This window comes from Cyprinodon tularosa, unplaced genomic scaffold, assembly GCF_016077235.1.
Source record: "Cyprinodon tularosa strain WSP-4 unplaced genomic scaffold, ASM1607723v1 ctg8, whole genome shotgun sequence".
In the NCBI taxonomy this organism is placed as follows: domain Eukaryota; kingdom Metazoa; phylum Chordata; class Actinopteri; order Cyprinodontiformes; family Cyprinodontidae; genus Cyprinodon; species Cyprinodon tularosa.
Window position 1 is genome coordinate 1,316,840 of NW_024039562.1, and position 16,594 is coordinate 1,333,433.

Here is a 16,594-nt window from a genome sequence, read left to right on the forward strand (position 1 = left end):
CAGTATAAAGCAAAAAATAGCTCAGTCAGTTAGCTGGCTGAAAGAAGCTTGTTGTTCGCTCACAAGAAAATCAATTTCAGCTGTTTGGAAAATATGTTAGGGTGAGAGATACACAGGCAGAAAAGGTGTGCAAAGAAAAATAGTGCCACCCATCTGTTATATTAAGGCAGTTTGATTAATCATAGGATCAACAGTACCACCTGTTACACTTTCTTTGTGTTATAATCCTGTTTTTTTTAAACTTTTTATATTGTGAGCAAAATTAAACCAAGTCAGTTTCCTTGTTTGTTCACACAAGATTGGCCATAAAAAAATATTCTGATTGAAAGGACTAAAGATATAGAAATGTGAGGAACTAAAGCTCTTTTATTAGATGGAATATGGTATGACATCATCATCTCTATGTGCTTTTCTGGTCGCATGTGTATTTACATCCATGTGAGTAGCTGGTCCTCCGTGCTCAGAGAGAGCAGCGTAGTTTTGGAGCCATATGGTGGAAAAACGCATCCAGGGATTCGAAACATTTATCTAAACAAATTAAGTTATTTTGCTTAATTCAGCATTATAAAGTTATGAGTTATTTCTTCTCTAAATATGTTCCTCTTAAAAGTGATTCTGTTTTGCTGTTTGTTTATTCTATGCAAGAGAAAACTTTGTCACACATCTTGTTTTGGTCTACCGTCAGTGCTCAACAGCCCACCTAGCGGTGAAATTTACCTGTTGCTCCTTTGAAAGTCTACATTGTAAAAATGACCTGTTAATAACATCATGTTCTTCTTTGCACTGGGTCTTTATATTAACAGAGTTATAGAGAAACGCCAACAGTGGATCTGTCTTAAAATATGTGGCAGGCACTCCAAATCTGCAATCCTCTAAAGAATTTTTAACACGTGTGGAGACATTGCCAAATAGAATGATTTTTACTTTTATATCCATTTCGTTTAATGTTTTGATAAACCAAATGTTCCAGAATTTTAACTTTTATTCCACTTTATTAAGATTCCACCTGTTCACAGCCTGTGCATTTTTACAGTGATGACTGTATACAGTCTAGATGGTTAAAAAAAACAAAAACACAATATTTATAGCTGGTAACGTAATTATTATGTTCTCCGTATTTTTATTTATGTTTTTATTTTTTTTAAACCCTAATCAGGTGATTAAACACACACACTGGTATATATACAATGTTTTCTTTCCGTAGCACTTTACTCTTGTGAACCGTAATAAATTAAATAAGTTTAAACAGCTAGTATAGCCAAATTTGCTTTTCTAATGAGCAAATTTTAGTTTCTGTTCCTACAGTCATTGTAATAGCTCAGTGGGTGCCTAACCTTGTTAAAGTAGCAAACAATAGACTCCTCACATTAGCAATGGATCACTCACCCTCATAGCGTTTCCATGTATAAATCAATACTGATGTACTTCTCTGTTTGCACCTTAATGTCTGCAGCTCCAGGATGCCCTAAAATGCCAGCAGTGCCAGAAACAGTTCCGCTCCAAGGCTGGCCTCAACTACCACTACATGGCTGAACACAGCACCAAGGTACACTTGCACATGTCTTTTTTGAAGGATGTTTTGAACCCACATCTATATTTTTTTAAGGGAAATGTTTTGAATGTTTCGGAGCTACTGTATTATATACCAGTGAAAAGGATAGTGTATATCCATACCACGATAAAAGAAGCTATTACTTTTGTCTTTGTCCATGCCCCCATTAAGAAATACCTTATATTTTTACATCTGTCTGTTCAGTAAAATAAATCTATTTTTTATTCCTTACAATATGATAGTCTTTTGCAGGCTATCATAAACTAGATGATGTTTTTTCTCTGTTTTCATGCTCGATTTTCTTTCTGGAGCTTTCTTAAGCCTGATATCAGAGAGCTTCATTAAGATACTATCATCAATGCTGCTGCATTAGAGCAATGGCACTGCAATAATGTTTGTTAAATAATTCAGAGCTGCTTATTTGTAAAGGTATCATCAAAAATTAACGACTCTACAGGCAGTAAACCTTGAAGCTTGTTGCATGTAGATTGGTAGTAAAGACATAGGCTGAAAGGAGTCATGTCCATGTATACAGTACATGTATATTTATGAAGCATTTCAGGCTCGGCGGTGTTGTACTAATGATCGGTCAGTACCAGAAAAGTCCAACTGTGTAATGCAACAATTTATTTTCAAATTACATGTGTAACCAGACATCAAATAGTTTTATCTTCACCTGGTTTAAATTCTGTATAAAATCTTATATAAGGTTTCCATCTGATTATTAATTTATTTGCTATAAAAGCAATCACAGTTTAATTTATAAGCAAAACAATCACCTGTTACAGCCCTAGTCTTATCAGTCTTTCAGACCTTACCTTGCGGTCCAATTCTACTTTTAAGTGAACCAATTATTTTTATTGCCATAATCACGTCTAACATCAATGTAAATTTTTTTTATTAATAACTGATTAATTAATGTATTTCTTCTCTAGGTTTTTGTTAGTTCATAGCAGCCACATTCTACTGCTGCTATAGTTTGATCTTCATCTGGTCTGTAGTTTGCCCCTTTGATCTCTTGTGTTTTAAGTGTGTGTATGTGGACCAGCCTTACTGCATTATGCAGGTGAAACAAGATATTTACATACACTGCATGGCAGGATGGGAAAAGGTCACTAGTCCATCGCAGGGCAATGCAGACCCACACAAGACAGACAAATATTGCTTGTCTCTCCCTGTTGTTCCTGCACTTATTTTTCTCTTTATATGCTCGAAAAATTAATTATACATGTGGATGTAGGGTCATGATTTTCTACCCTATCAATGTAAATCTCTGAATCAGCCTGCTGGTTGCTGTTACTATTGGTATAAAAGGACATTTTACCTTCAGCTTTTAGCTGCTGCAGAGTTGCATGCCATCGTTCTCTGAGTGCATTAGCATATGAGTAAACTCATGAAGTTTACCCTCCTGGGATTCCTCAGCGGGTCCAGACTCTTTCAGGTTCCCTGCACATCTTTTTCCTTCCTGGCAGCCTTACCAGCTGTTGTTCTGGTCTCGGCTGTGTTTGGAACCAAGCGATATTCGAGTGAAAGCATGCGCCTGACAGTCGTCATCAACACACCTCAGGAAACAGTCTCACTGTGAAATCTTCTAATGATCCTGCCACACGGCGGACGGATGAGATGAAAACATGTTGTCTTCTACGATTTTATTATGGTGTGAGGAAATGTGTGTTGCTGTGGTGGGACATGCTAACCTGACGATGTGTTTGTTCCCCCTCAGCCCTCAGGGAGCGAAGGCCAGACGGTCAACGAGCATGAAGAGAGGGAACGGCTGCGGCGGATGCTCAAACAAATGGGACGAATCAAGTGTCCTAGTGAGGTATTCTCTATTTCTTGTTCTGGTCTTTTCTTTGTCTGGTCTTGTATCATTCACTGTGTCATTAGTCTAGTTATCATTCATATTTTTCCATCAATATTGCCATTTTAGTTGCCTTAATCCTCCCTCCGTATTTTTTCATTTTGGAATTACTGTCTTTTTCTCATCCTCCTCAAACCTGTCGCTGTCATTTAACATGGTTCCTAAATCAATTCAATAATTCTTTTTTTGCATATTTGAGAAATAATGTAAAAAGAAAATAAAGATATATGTATGTTAAATGTAGCAATTTCTTAATTTATATTACAGAACACCCAAAATGCAGTAGTGTTTTAAAATTAGAGTTGAAAAATTAGAAAAATGTGTTCGGTATTTGTATATAGACCCCGTTATTCTGACATCCTATCATAAAATCTTGGTTGTTGTTTCATCATAGTGTGGGGATAGTTTGATTTATCACAGTCCGAGTTCAATGGAAGGAAACCATTTGAGGTGAATATTCACCATCCATCAGTATAACAGCATTAAAACTACAGCTAGCACAACAAAGGAACAGTTTTAGACAGAAGATTCAATTATTAAGAGCAGACAGGTTTAAATTTAGCCATAATTATGTTTTAGAATAGCCTAAATCCAGTTAAGATGTGCGGCAAAACATGCAGTCTGCTGTTCAGAGACGCCGTCTATGAGCAAAGATTTTCTAAAGTTGTTAGAGGCAGACCCCTTCTGCAAGGTAATGATTCATGTAAACTGAATACAAAATAGAGATTAAGCCTTTTATCTTTTTATTGTTAAAACAAGAAACCATGCACTGCATCACCCTAACCCAGCCTCCTCTATACAACTAATGATATTTTGTAAATTTGTCGATATATCAAATAAAATCTTAATAAATCACAATAAAGATAGTGATTAAAACATGATGTGAATCCAGGGGCTATAGATGATTTTGCAAGGCACCTTCTATCCATGCCGAGTTATACAGATATCTCTATACGGATATCTGCCATTGTATGAAGCCTGGAGAAGTATTGAGTTTTGATATGAAGAAGGTTAAGGAACAAGTAATTCAGCTTCATCTACTTTTTTGTCACGTTTCCACTCATCACTTTCTTCCTTTAGTCATTCAAAGCTCCAAATATGTTGTTGAATAAAAGAAGATTCTGTAAAATGTATTTTCTGCTGTAACATGTTTGCACACATAAAAACGAACACCTTTCTGACATCGACCGGGAAAGATCGATCAAATCAAGTTAAATGTTTCCTTCTAACAAGCTTGTTGCTAAATGTTCATCCTGTCTCATCTCTTGTCACTGTTGTCACACCATATTACAAACCTTCTGGCATGCACACACACACACACACTAACACTAAACACAGGGTTGTTCAGCCCACTTTTCCAGCCTGATGGGCTACCAGTATCACCAGCAGCGTTGTGGAAGAGAGTTTTCTGACGATGAGAAGCCTGTGTTTCTGTGTCAGCACTGTGGGAAGAGCTACCGCTCCAAGGCAGGCAGAGACTACCACAAACGCACTGAGCATCCGCCAGCCATCACCGCCAGCACAACAGCGACAAACACCAATAGCTACAGGAACAACATCACTGACACCAACAACAATACTGGCAAGGAAAGAGTGAGTGCATTTTAGATGAGACTATCTATACTCAGGAGGAAATATTCTTTGTAAAACAGTCTCCCAAAATAAACTAAGTAAGTCCGTTGGCTGTTTTTTCCAGGGAATTTCCGACGATTCTCCAGCAGTAGCGAAGAAAAAAGAGCAGAACATGCCTGAGAGGAAAGACTGGCAGGAGAAATCACCATCCAGCCAGCTTAAAGAGAAAGAGCTAGAAATGGGAGAGGAGAGAAAAAAACTAAGCAAAGAGAAAGCAGCACAAACAAAGAGTCAGGGGGAAGACTTTGAGAGGACTCCCAGCGGCCGAGTGAGGCGGCAGTCTGCTCAGGTGGCGGTATTCCACCTGCAGGAGATAGCTGAGGATGAGCTGGCCAAAGACTGGGGCACCAAGCGACGCATCAAGGACGACCTGGTGCCTGACAGCAAGAGGGTAAGGTCACAGATGTCACACATTAACCATACTAGCTCGAGGATTTTCATGTAAGAACCACAAAATTCAGTGGATCTTTATTGGATTTCATGTAACAGAAATTTTTATTCATTTTTAAATAAAGATTTTTTTATTACTTTAGTTTTCAGAATAAGCAGTATATTGTTTGAGCCGACCATATAAAAAACAGTAATGTGACATAAAAGAAAGTTAATGTATAAGAAAGGATTCTTAAGACCCTAATTATACCTGCCTGTTACATGTCAAAATTAATGTTTTCCCAAGTAGTTTATGTTATTAGGACAGCTCTTCTGTCAGGATAGACAGTTATCATGTTCATTATGTACATAGCAGAAATTTGGGAATGAAATGGGGGCACAGGCAGAGTGGATCTTTTTTAACAGTGAGTTTTCTGTGTTTTTATCTGGGACACTGTGTAATAGTTTGATATGGCTGGAGCGAAGGATTATTGCTAATTTATAAACGTGTATGATGTAATTGTGGAATGATGTGGCATACTGGAGTTGTGTAAAATGCTTCTTTAGATGTGATTCTCGGCCACTTCAACGAGAAGTGAGCCCGATTGGTAAGCGTTGCCATCTGTAGCCCTAAGCAACTTCTCTGGTCTGAGTAAGAAAACAATTTATGTCAAAATCTGTTGTCCTGTCTCATGGTTGTGTAATACATTTACATCATGAAATGTTATTTAAAGAGTTTTTCCCAAGTGATCTCAGGAAAGAAACAGGGATAGAAAGCTTCAAGATGTAAAAACAGAGCTTTCCTTTACAGAACAAAGGGATTACCAAATTGTCAGTTATCTTAGCAGAGTTATCTTTATTGGAGTAATTTTAACTTTTAATCTTTTTTTTTTCATCTACAGTTGAACTACACCCGTCCTGGCCTGCCCAACTTCAGCCCAGAGCTGCTGGAGACCTGGAAGAACCAAGTGAAGGAAAAAGGCTTCATCTGCTGCACAAATGCTGTAAGAAAAGACACAGAAAAACATATAGCCTATTTAAAATAAAATGTTTCTAAAAAGAAAGAGGAAATGCCTTAAATTATGTTAGTTTAGATATTAAGTAATATATATATATATATATGTGTGTATTGGGTATGTCAAATAATTAATTCATCATCACAGAAGGTCCATAGTCTAAAATTATATTATTTTGCATATCAAGGCAGTTCTAAGCTCATAAAATTGAAAATTTAACCAGTCCAGTGAGTATTAAGCAAGCATTCTTGGATTTTAAGCAATTTTACTTTTTTTTTCTTACAGTTAGTGTAATATACCAATTTTGTTTTATTTCAAATATTTTTAAATGAGAGTTTCATAAAATTGACTGACTCCATTCAATATCTTGCTGACTTTGTTCCAGAACTGTGAAGCTGTCTATTCCAGTGTGTCTGGACTGAAGGCACACCTTGCCAACTGCAGCCAGGTACCGACACAGAACAAAAAAGCACAATCCAGCCTATTATTTTAACCTGAGGCTATCTGCCAGATCAGATATTTCCTTTCTCATATTAAATTGAAATTTCTCACCATAGAATGAATAAATAACTCAAATACTCCAACAGAAATGAAAAGACACAAAACCCAGACCATATCATAGGGCAACTTTTTAGTTTAGTTAGGATTTTCCTCTGCACACACCCAATAGAAAATAGGGGGTCCTAATTATTCCTGATTATCAAGCCTGATTATCAATTTGTATTATTGAAATGATTCCATGTTTTCTCATAACACAAGCTGTTAAGATATGCTGATGTTTGGTGACTATATCTCCCACATATAGGCGTGTAGGCATATGCATACATACAAACAAATGTAATTATCAGTCGATATAAGACATCCAATAACAGTCCTCCACAAACGAGATAACATCCCTGGAGATTACCTGTGTAAAAATGTCTGTTAGATATTTTAGTACTAAATATTATTAAAACTTCATATTTATACTAGTCTCATTGAGAGGGCTCAGATTTGGGGGAGTGCTGGCCAAGTGGTCAGTGCAAAGCTCTTGGAATCCTGAGGTTGAGAGCTTGAAACCCACTCCCACAGACTACCACTCTGGGTCCCTGAGCAAAGACCCTTGATGCCACACTGCTCCCGGGGTGCCGCAAAAGGGGATGGGTTAAATACAGAGAGTGAATTGCGTTGCGCTGTACTTGTCACGGTGTCATGACAACAAAACGCTGGTGATTTACTGGACAGACAGACGTGAAATACATAGAATACAGTTAATAAAGACCCTTTTGACACCCGTCAAATCTCTGCTTCAGATAATTAGTTTCTTTATATGTTTTTTTAATAGTTTCAGTTAATTTAATTTCTATGTTTAAAAATTATTTGTTTGTTTGCATATATATTTGCGTGTTTTTCAGGGTGGTGGTGAAATGGGAAAGTACACTTGCCTGATCTGTCAGAAGGAGTTTAGCTCAGAGAGTGGTGTCAAATATCACATTAGTAAGACACACTCACAGGTGGGTCACTCTGGTTCTTTCTCTCTCTCTCACACTCTTTTTCTCTGACGAAAATAAAAAAAAAGAGTAAAAATGCCATAATTTTACACGCTTTCCTTTTGATATGCACAGCTTTTATTCAGTTGAGTTTGAAAACTTAATCTGTATGAGCATCCTGGGAAGATTTTCTATGAAATGTTGCAAAACACTTGCGCCATTTAATCATCATGCAAAATATCATCATTCATATAATATATGGTTTGCATTTTACCAGCTGTGTGTGTGCATGTGTGCAATATATATGATGTGCTTACACCCATCATTAAAGTGGCTCCGGTGTGGGAAATGGAAACCCAAAGTTAGGTTTACCATAAGCTAATAAAAGCCGTCCTTGTTAAAGCCTGTTCAGTAGGAGGATCTAATAAATGTTTTTCTGTAAAAGCAGCACAGTGAAAACTTCCTAAACCACATGATGCTTTCTTTTCTTTGCATTGTTCACTTGTTAAATAGAACTACATTAAATTGTTAATTTTATGAAGGTATTTATGCATTCAGTCACACTCCTTGCCTTTAGCGTGTGATTCTTTGAGTATATGTACCAGTTATTACCAAGGGAAAAACTTAGTTTGTATTCTCAGCAAGATATTACTGAAACAATTGTTGAAAAGTCTTCAATATACTTACATATTTAAGTAATTTGGCTTAAAATAGTTTTTTGTTTCTCTACACATCAAGTGATACAGTTTAGTGATCCAGGTTCCTGTTAAATTCAATGCTTATACCTTACATTTGATTTTAAAAATCTATATGTATATCTATATACTGCACAAATAATATCATTGATTGCTTTATCTTGATCCTGCCTAGGTCCTGATTTAATTAATTTCTTTTTTCAGAACTGGTTTCGTGCATCAACCAGCCAAGTGGTCTCTGGTAACAAGAGTAAAGGGTTGGAGAGCAATGGATTCAAAGCTGAGGTGAGAAATGGAGCCACTACTGGTAAGAAGAGGGGCCGGAAACCAAAAGAGCGCCCCATGATGGATGAGCCTCTCCAAACAAAGACAGATGAGCTCACCACCATCCAAAACTCACCTCCAGCCATGACCCCCCCCTCTTGCTCAGCACAGTCCCCAGCCCTGATCCCTGATCAAACGGACAGCGACGATCCCGGCCAGGAAAGGCACAGCCTCCCCTCCAACACCAGAAGGAGCAAACCCAAGAAGATTTTTTTTTCAGAGTAGCACTGCTTTTCTCAGAGCTGGAGTCAGAGTGGATGCTTAGCATAAACACACAGCCTGGAAGCTAAAAGGAACCCTCCTATGTGGCATTGAAGCAGAAACAGTGAAGACATTAAAGACTTAAATCTTGGTTTTATACCTTAGAGTTAATGTATCCTTTGGTATGAACATTTCTCTCCACAGTAGATCATTTTCTCCATTCCATCTTGGTTTCCTTTATGGGGCACACATATCAGTTTCTCTTCTCACAGCCGAGGTCATAAACCAAGAGCAAATCCAAAATCCCAACATGGATAGGAGTTTTCAAACAGAAATAGTTTCCAAAATAGATGAAAGATCATTTTCTCTGCAAGATTCCAATTTTGAAAGGATTTAAAAAGGAAATTCTATTAGCATGGTGAGGTCATTTTATGATGGCTGGTGTTTCTTTCATGTTTCCTCATGAATATACTGTACATGTACATAAACAGTATCTATATCTATATATCTATATACTCAAAGCAATGATGCCATCCTTCGTTTTCATGCCTGATGCGTCCAGTTGGCTTTATGTCAGTCACACATTTTGCTGTGTGTTGTAGTGCAACATCATTTCAATTTTTTTCTTCTTTCTTCTAGTTTTGCCTTCATTGCTTTTTTAGGTTTCTAATTCTTGAGGGAAAATTTTAAAAAAGCTAAATCTTTTGTTTTTCCCCAACAATGTAGCTTTTATCGAACTTTATGCCGAAGCATTAAACCCAAAAAGTTGTGTTTATTTAACTTTTATTTCTTCAGATATAAGTCGGTAAAAAAAAAGCACATGATATGATATAATTTAATTGATTTCAACCAAGAAGCAAAAGAATATCTAGCAAAGCTAGGTGTTTAACAGAAGGAAGGATTTTAAGGTTGTTGCACCTTTGCAGCACAATCAAATGATTTATCTCTGTTAAAAGGAGGCCATACTCTGAAGTCTGCTTTACCAAGGATCTAAGCTGCAGAGAAAAAAAATCTTTTATATGTCAAAAAAAGAAAAAAAAAGGCTTAGGTTGATAACATTTTATTACACAAGCTAAAACTTGCAAATCAACATTCTCAGAAAGTAATGTATTTGAAAGAATTCCTAGAAGCTAAAAGTTATTGCCTTGCACTTTAACCCTCTACCCTTGTTGCTCCCCTCTTGTCGTTTTTGCACTCTAGGACTCTTCAATCTAGCCTGCAGGTCGTCTGTCTAACAGGAGAGGGAAAATGTTGCTCTGATGGAAAAGTTCAAAAGGCAACAGGATGGTTAACTCTTTCTGAACTATGAAACCAGACTGTATGATTATCGCTTACAGAGCCTTGCAAAAGTGTTCCTACCCCTCAAACATTTCAGCATTTCATTGCAACCACAAACTCATCTGTTTTGTTGTAACCCTCCCGCATTAAGGAGCAATTAACTATTGAATTTTTTGCAAAAAAATAAAAAAAATCCCCATAGTCTTGCATGAATGTGTATTACTCTGCAGAACCATATTTATTACTTTCGGCTACAAGCTAGTTTTTTCTAGAGACTAAATGTATGCCCTCTCTTCTTCACAAAGTAGTCTGTGATATTCAATTGAAAAAAACGTATCTTAGTTTTAATATTGAATGGACTTTGGTCCATATTAACATGTTTTCAGCAGCATTTTACTTTTAGCTGGAGAGTGAACATCCACCCCTCCTTTAAGTTTTAAAATCTTTCGCAAGTGATCAACAGTGAGCCGTTTGTCAGATTGAGGTTGATATGTTTAGGGTGTGATGTTTGTTTTGCAGAACCAGGGTGTCAGTTTTTAACTAACTAAGCTCAGGTTGCTGTTTTATGATTTTTCCCTGTTTTAAACCCTTTACGATTTTATCTGAAGAACTCCCTGGTCTTCCTTATTTGGTTTGTTTACTAATGTTTTTTTTTTTCAAACAACTCTGAGGCCTTCAGAGAACAGCTAGGTTTGTACAGGAATTAAACTCCATTTATGAATTAACTGATAACTGAAGGTTGTTGGTTTGCTAACATTTTATTTAGTATTTAGATTTAAAAAGGCAAAATACATAAACACCTAATGGTTTTTGATTCTTTTCTTGGAAATAAGAAAAAATAGGCATAATTTTCCATAACTATGCACTACTATGTTTTGGCAATCATGTAAAATCTAATTAAAATCCATTGACGTTTGTGGTTTTAACATGATAAAATGTGAAAAGGCTTAAGAGGTATGAATTCTTCTGCAAAGCACTGTATCCCAGAAAGCCATAACTGGTCAAAATGAAGTTCAGAGTTTCTAAACATTTTAACTTTGGATTTATTAGATAATAATAATATAAAAAAAAAAATAGATTACTTGATTACTTAAGATGAGAGGATATTTTCGCTTTACCATGTTCAAAGTAGATACTTGAATCCACAGTTATATTAATCTTTTCAGCAAATCTAAATGACATATTTGGTTTATTTGTGCTGTTTATGTGTATAAAATAATGACTCATTTAAAAAAAGAAAAAAAGAATGCACATCTATTTTATACTCTTGCGTGCATTATCTAGATAGCTAACTGCTAGTTTTGGATATATTGTGATGTGAGGGATAGGAAGGGTGCTTCACTTGCCACTTTACCTTAAAGACCTGATACAACTCACCTAAAGTCTAATGATCCATCCGCTCATCACCTTCTTACTGGGAAGTTGTCTGAATTTCTGGAGCAAAATGTTAAATTCATTAAAGCCAAGCACTGATGTCAGCCGAACATGATCCAGGAATACAGACTTTAATATGTTATGTGTGTTTAGGTGTTGTTCCTGTCTAATAAACAGCAACATTTTAACTTGAATTCCTTCTTTACTTATCAGATGGTTGAATCTATTCAGACAGGGATGATTTCTTTTTTTTTTTTTGTGTGACGGACCTTTATCTGCTATTTAGGATCAGTTGACAAAAAGCAGAAGTTAGACAAGCACTGATCGGTCCGTGGACGTTTTGAACGCCAGTTGTCCAGACCTTTGTGTGTGTGTGTGTGTGTGTGTGTGTGTGTGTTTGTATTAAACAGTTAGCACCTTTGTAACGAGTGGATGTCTGAGAACGGCCACGCTCTCTGTTGACTGTGATGCCGTGGCACAGATTCAGTTCGTCAGCTGCTTGTTTGTTGTTTCATTAAAACATTGCGTCGACTGTGTTTACCCAACAAGCTTTTGGTGTTGCAATACGATAGTTTAGCACTGCTTATAAGAGTGGATATTTTATATTTTATAGCACCCTTTACTATCTGTCTTCCTATTACCTGGAAAACACATCTCTCCTGCAGTGCGGATTTACTGCAGCTTGTTTCAAACCTACAGCAATATACCACATTTAGCTGATTTTGTTGGCTTGCCAATATTTTGATATTGATGTCTTCTTAGAAGTGTGTGGCTTTTTCCCAACCCCATGTTTCTTTTTTTTGATTACTTTAAAAAGCTTTTTAATTGATATGAATTTTACACAACAGTGTTGAAAAATTATTTTAGACCCAGAGAACCTTGTTGGCATACACTGTTATTTTAACCATTCTGATGATGTACATGATTTAAGCTTTTTCAATACACAAAGGCAACCCTGTTGAGATTCCTTTATTATTATTACATATTGATATGGGGGGCAACAAGGCATATGTATGTGTGTTTGTTTCTGTATTTAGTGCACTTACTATAACATAAAATAGGCTTGAAAATAGGAGTGTTGTTGGAGCTATCTAGTGACCTGGACTGTGTGGTGTGACTTTTGTACCCAGGGAAACAGGAGGCTCAAGTGTCTTCCCTTTGTCAGCAATGTTATTTCCAAAACCAAGGTTAATCTTTAGAAATCCTCTTAGACAGCCTATGAATTTTACCCTGGCTCGTGTTGTAAGCTACCTACTTGAAAAACAAGGACCTGGCATCCGGCTCTGCTGCCGGTCATCATGATGAAACATTGGAGAGCTGCACAAACGGCTCATTACTGTTTATGACACATAGGTAACTGATAAAAATGAGACTAATGATGTAATTAAGATTTCCTTATCTTAAGTTAAGCTGTATAGTACCTAACACTGGAGGATTCTACACCTCCTTTGTGTCTGAACTGTTACACTTTTTTCTCCCAAACTTGTTGTATTACCTGTGCATTAGTATCCCTTACCTAATTAATAAAGTTTGATGACTAAATCAGTGTTGTATACGTGACATCCTTACCACTTGTTTTTAATATTATTCAAATTATATAAAATCATACTCAACAACTTTAGATTTCATTGAAATTATGTGTATTTTATATATTTATGGAGAATTTTACTGTATCTTCTTTACCACCTCCCTTAATGCTTATCCCCTTAACATCCACCGTATTTTGGGTAATCCTGGCCTATTTTGCATACACAAATGGAAAAGCAAATAACTTAGGAACTGTAGGCCCAAATTACATGTGCAATACATTATTTGAAAGCTAACACCTTCTAGTTTTCTAATATTTAAAATTGGATGACTAGAACACAGACCAACCTGCATCAGTTCAAACATGACTCAAAGTTGTTGTTTTTTATTCTCGGAAATGATAGGTCATATTTGAACAGCAGTAATAAAGATATTCTTGAGAAAAGACAGGTCTTATTGTATTATATGTTTTCTACATCATGTCAACCACACATGCAGAAAATTTCAGACCTCTAGCTATAACAGTTCCAGGGCTGTGGGGTTTCGAACTTTTGATGTTGGAGCTGAGCGCAATGGCTACACCTGCTGGTAAAAATTTTACCGGTGGAATTTTATGCATTCTGAATTATTACCCCCACTTATGGTCCACCAGGTCGCAGGCAACCCGTTGGTTTTTAAGAGGCTATACCACAGAGAAGTCTGTCTTCCAATGGTGCAAGAACAAATGATCTCCCGCTCCATTCTCCATTAACTTAAACAGGGCCATAAGATTGTTAAACTCCTCCCCTCGAAGCAACAAAACTGTGTCATTGCTCAGAAATTTAAAGTACTGCAGGTACTTAGCTGATAAATGTTATGGTGGGATCAAACTATAAAGGTTACAGGAGATGATATGTCTAAATGTCTAAAAGAAATGTTTTTGTCATGTCAAAAAACTAATCTATTGGACTAGGGCTGTTACTCTTTTTTTTACACTCAGAATAAGGATGGCCCGAAACAGAAATAATAAACACAGACATGTATGTATGTAGAGGTGTTTTGTTTTTTTTCCCCCTTTTACAGTTTCACATTTCAGGTTTTCAGTTTTTAAGTATTTAATGAAGATAAATTGTGCCTCCATCAGTAGTAGATTAGAGCTAGTGGGCCTGTTCAATTCAGTTTGGGTCAGGTAGATATTTAATGAATATCTACAATTTATTTAATGAATAAATAGAATTTATTTATGACGCATTATTAAAAGAATTAATAAAGGCTATAAAATATTTGCTTGCATGCTTGCATTTTTTTAAATAAATAATTGCCCCAATTTTTTTTTTTGGTGCCCTATTGTGCCCCTGACGCCCATGCTAAATATTATATATTTGCAGCTGCAGTACAATTCATAACTTAATTAAAAAGTATGTACATTTATATCTTAAACTGTAATAATAATAATATCAATACTATAAATTACCTTGGAGTCCACATTGGTCTGTTCGACATCAAAAAGCTCTGAGAAAGGCCTTGTATGATTTCAACGCTTTAACACGTTTTTTACGGTAAAAAGAAAAAAAAATAACCGTTGCATTATGGGAGTTAAAGTCTTTTCGGAAAGCGAACCCCTTACAGCGAACGAACGAGGAAGAACGGAAAGCCTACATATCCCATGATTCCTCAGCACTTACCGAACACCTGATTGTCAACAGAGAAATGTCTGCCGTTCGCGTGGAGGAGAGGCTCGCTGAGATGGATAAAGAGGAGAAAATTTGCTCCGTCTCTAACAGGTACACCGCTCTCACGGTGGGGGTTTTGTTCAGTGCCCTAAAATTATTTTTATTCCCAATTTTATGAAATGTTTCATTGTAGGAAAAAAAAAAATAGTGGTAGCTAAACATTTAAGCTACCACCCACACTGTGCCTTCCCTTAGTAACAAACTAAAAGCCACATACTTTGTATTTGCGAGTTAATTATAAATGTCCTAAACCATCGCAATATCCCCTCGTGCATACGGATAGCCAACAGAAATGACTGAATCTTCATAGCAGGCGATAAGCTAACTAACCAATACATGCTCTGAAACTTTAACGTTCATTAAAGGCACAAATGGTCTAACTACGGTGACAGCAAGTCCTTACATGGTGACAGTTTGTCCTTTCTTCGTTTTCTACCGCGATACATTAATGTTTTAATGTTGGACAAATATATCACATTTTAATTCTTAGGAAAATTAATAAAATGTCAGTTTTAATGACTAAATGTCCATTTGAATATACACGTGTCATGCTTTCATATATAGAAATGATCTCTGCATCATCATACGAGCCTTATGGTAGTTACCGCTATGTACCACAGGAGGGCGCTGCTTCATCACTCTACCTCAGGAATGTTTGTCCCCTTTTCAGTTAGACTCATAAAATAACAGCATATGAGAACTACTTGTTTTAATTTGCATAGTTGGACAAAAGCAAATATTGAGACTTTGCTAAAAAAAAAAAAAAATATATATATATATATATATATATATATATATATATATATATATATATATATATATATATATTAGCTCTTGTATTTGGTAGATTAAAAACTTAAGTGGTCAATTGCATTGATACTTAGACAAAACATTTTTTGTCACATTGTGTTGATTCCACAATATGTTTCAAGTGTCAAATAATTGGTTTATGCAGTTTTTCTATGTATTGATAGCTCTCAACTGAGACAAGACTCAATCTACCTGAACTGGAGCTGTTTTACAGAATATTTTGACTTTTTACTATTTTTCAAGGCTGCACTTTTAAAAACATGAAATTGTCCAGAGAGCTGTTCCAAATTGATTACTTTTTGTTTTACACTTGTGTAAACAAAATGACAAAATCTGTCTAAGTCTAAGACAGGAAATTACTGTAATGAATGGTGCAAACACAGAGTAAAAGATTTAAAAAGTGGAATAAGTAAAGAAAGAAATAAGTTATATAAGTATATTGTTTATTTATGTAGACAAATAGGTATTGGGGTGATGTAGTGGAGATGTCTGCGTCTAAGGACGGACTGCTGCTAGTAGGGACCTGTTTTGGATGTGTGTGGTCCTGGTCCAGAGGAGGAAGGACTGAAACAGAGTCCAGGGTGAGGGAGGTCAGGTGCAATCCTATATGCATGTCTCTACCTTCTGGAGATAGAAAGATTAGAGTTTGTATCCAATCACCTTCTCTGCTGAATGGGTGATCCGCTGCAACTTGTCTCTATTTGAGGCTGCGGGAAACTAGACTATGATAATTAAGATGAGAACGGACTGTTGTAAAATGATGTTGTAAAAGTT

The 16,594-nt window shown here is 36.3% G+C and overlaps 1 protein-coding gene across 4 annotated transcripts in view; it reads left to right on the forward strand.

Annotated features, from left to right (window-relative positions):
* znf512b (zinc finger protein 512B) overlaps positions 1-13,313 on the forward strand; it is a 43,859-nt gene extending 30,546 nt beyond the window's left edge. For 2 of the 4 annotated variants that reach the window (XM_038271433.1, XM_038271436.1), the window contains exons 9-16: positions 1,454-1,546; positions 3,276-3,374; positions 4,752-5,006; positions 5,110-5,436; positions 6,317-6,418; positions 6,816-6,878; positions 7,825-7,923; positions 8,799-13,313. In XM_038271433.1, the coding sequence (XP_038127361.1) occupies positions 1,454-1,546; positions 3,276-3,374; positions 4,752-5,006; positions 5,110-5,436; positions 6,317-6,418; positions 6,816-6,878; positions 7,825-7,923; positions 8,799-9,143 (1,383 nt within the window). In that variant the 3' untranslated portion in view covers positions 9,144-13,313. The remainder of the gene's footprint in view (positions 1-1,453; positions 1,547-3,275; positions 3,375-4,751; positions 5,007-5,109; positions 5,437-6,316; positions 6,419-6,815; positions 6,879-7,824; positions 7,924-8,798) is intronic. The other 2 variants (XM_038271434.1, XM_038271435.1) reach the window with 2 other exon arrangements.
* Positions 13,314-16,594: the final 3,281 nt, after the last annotated feature.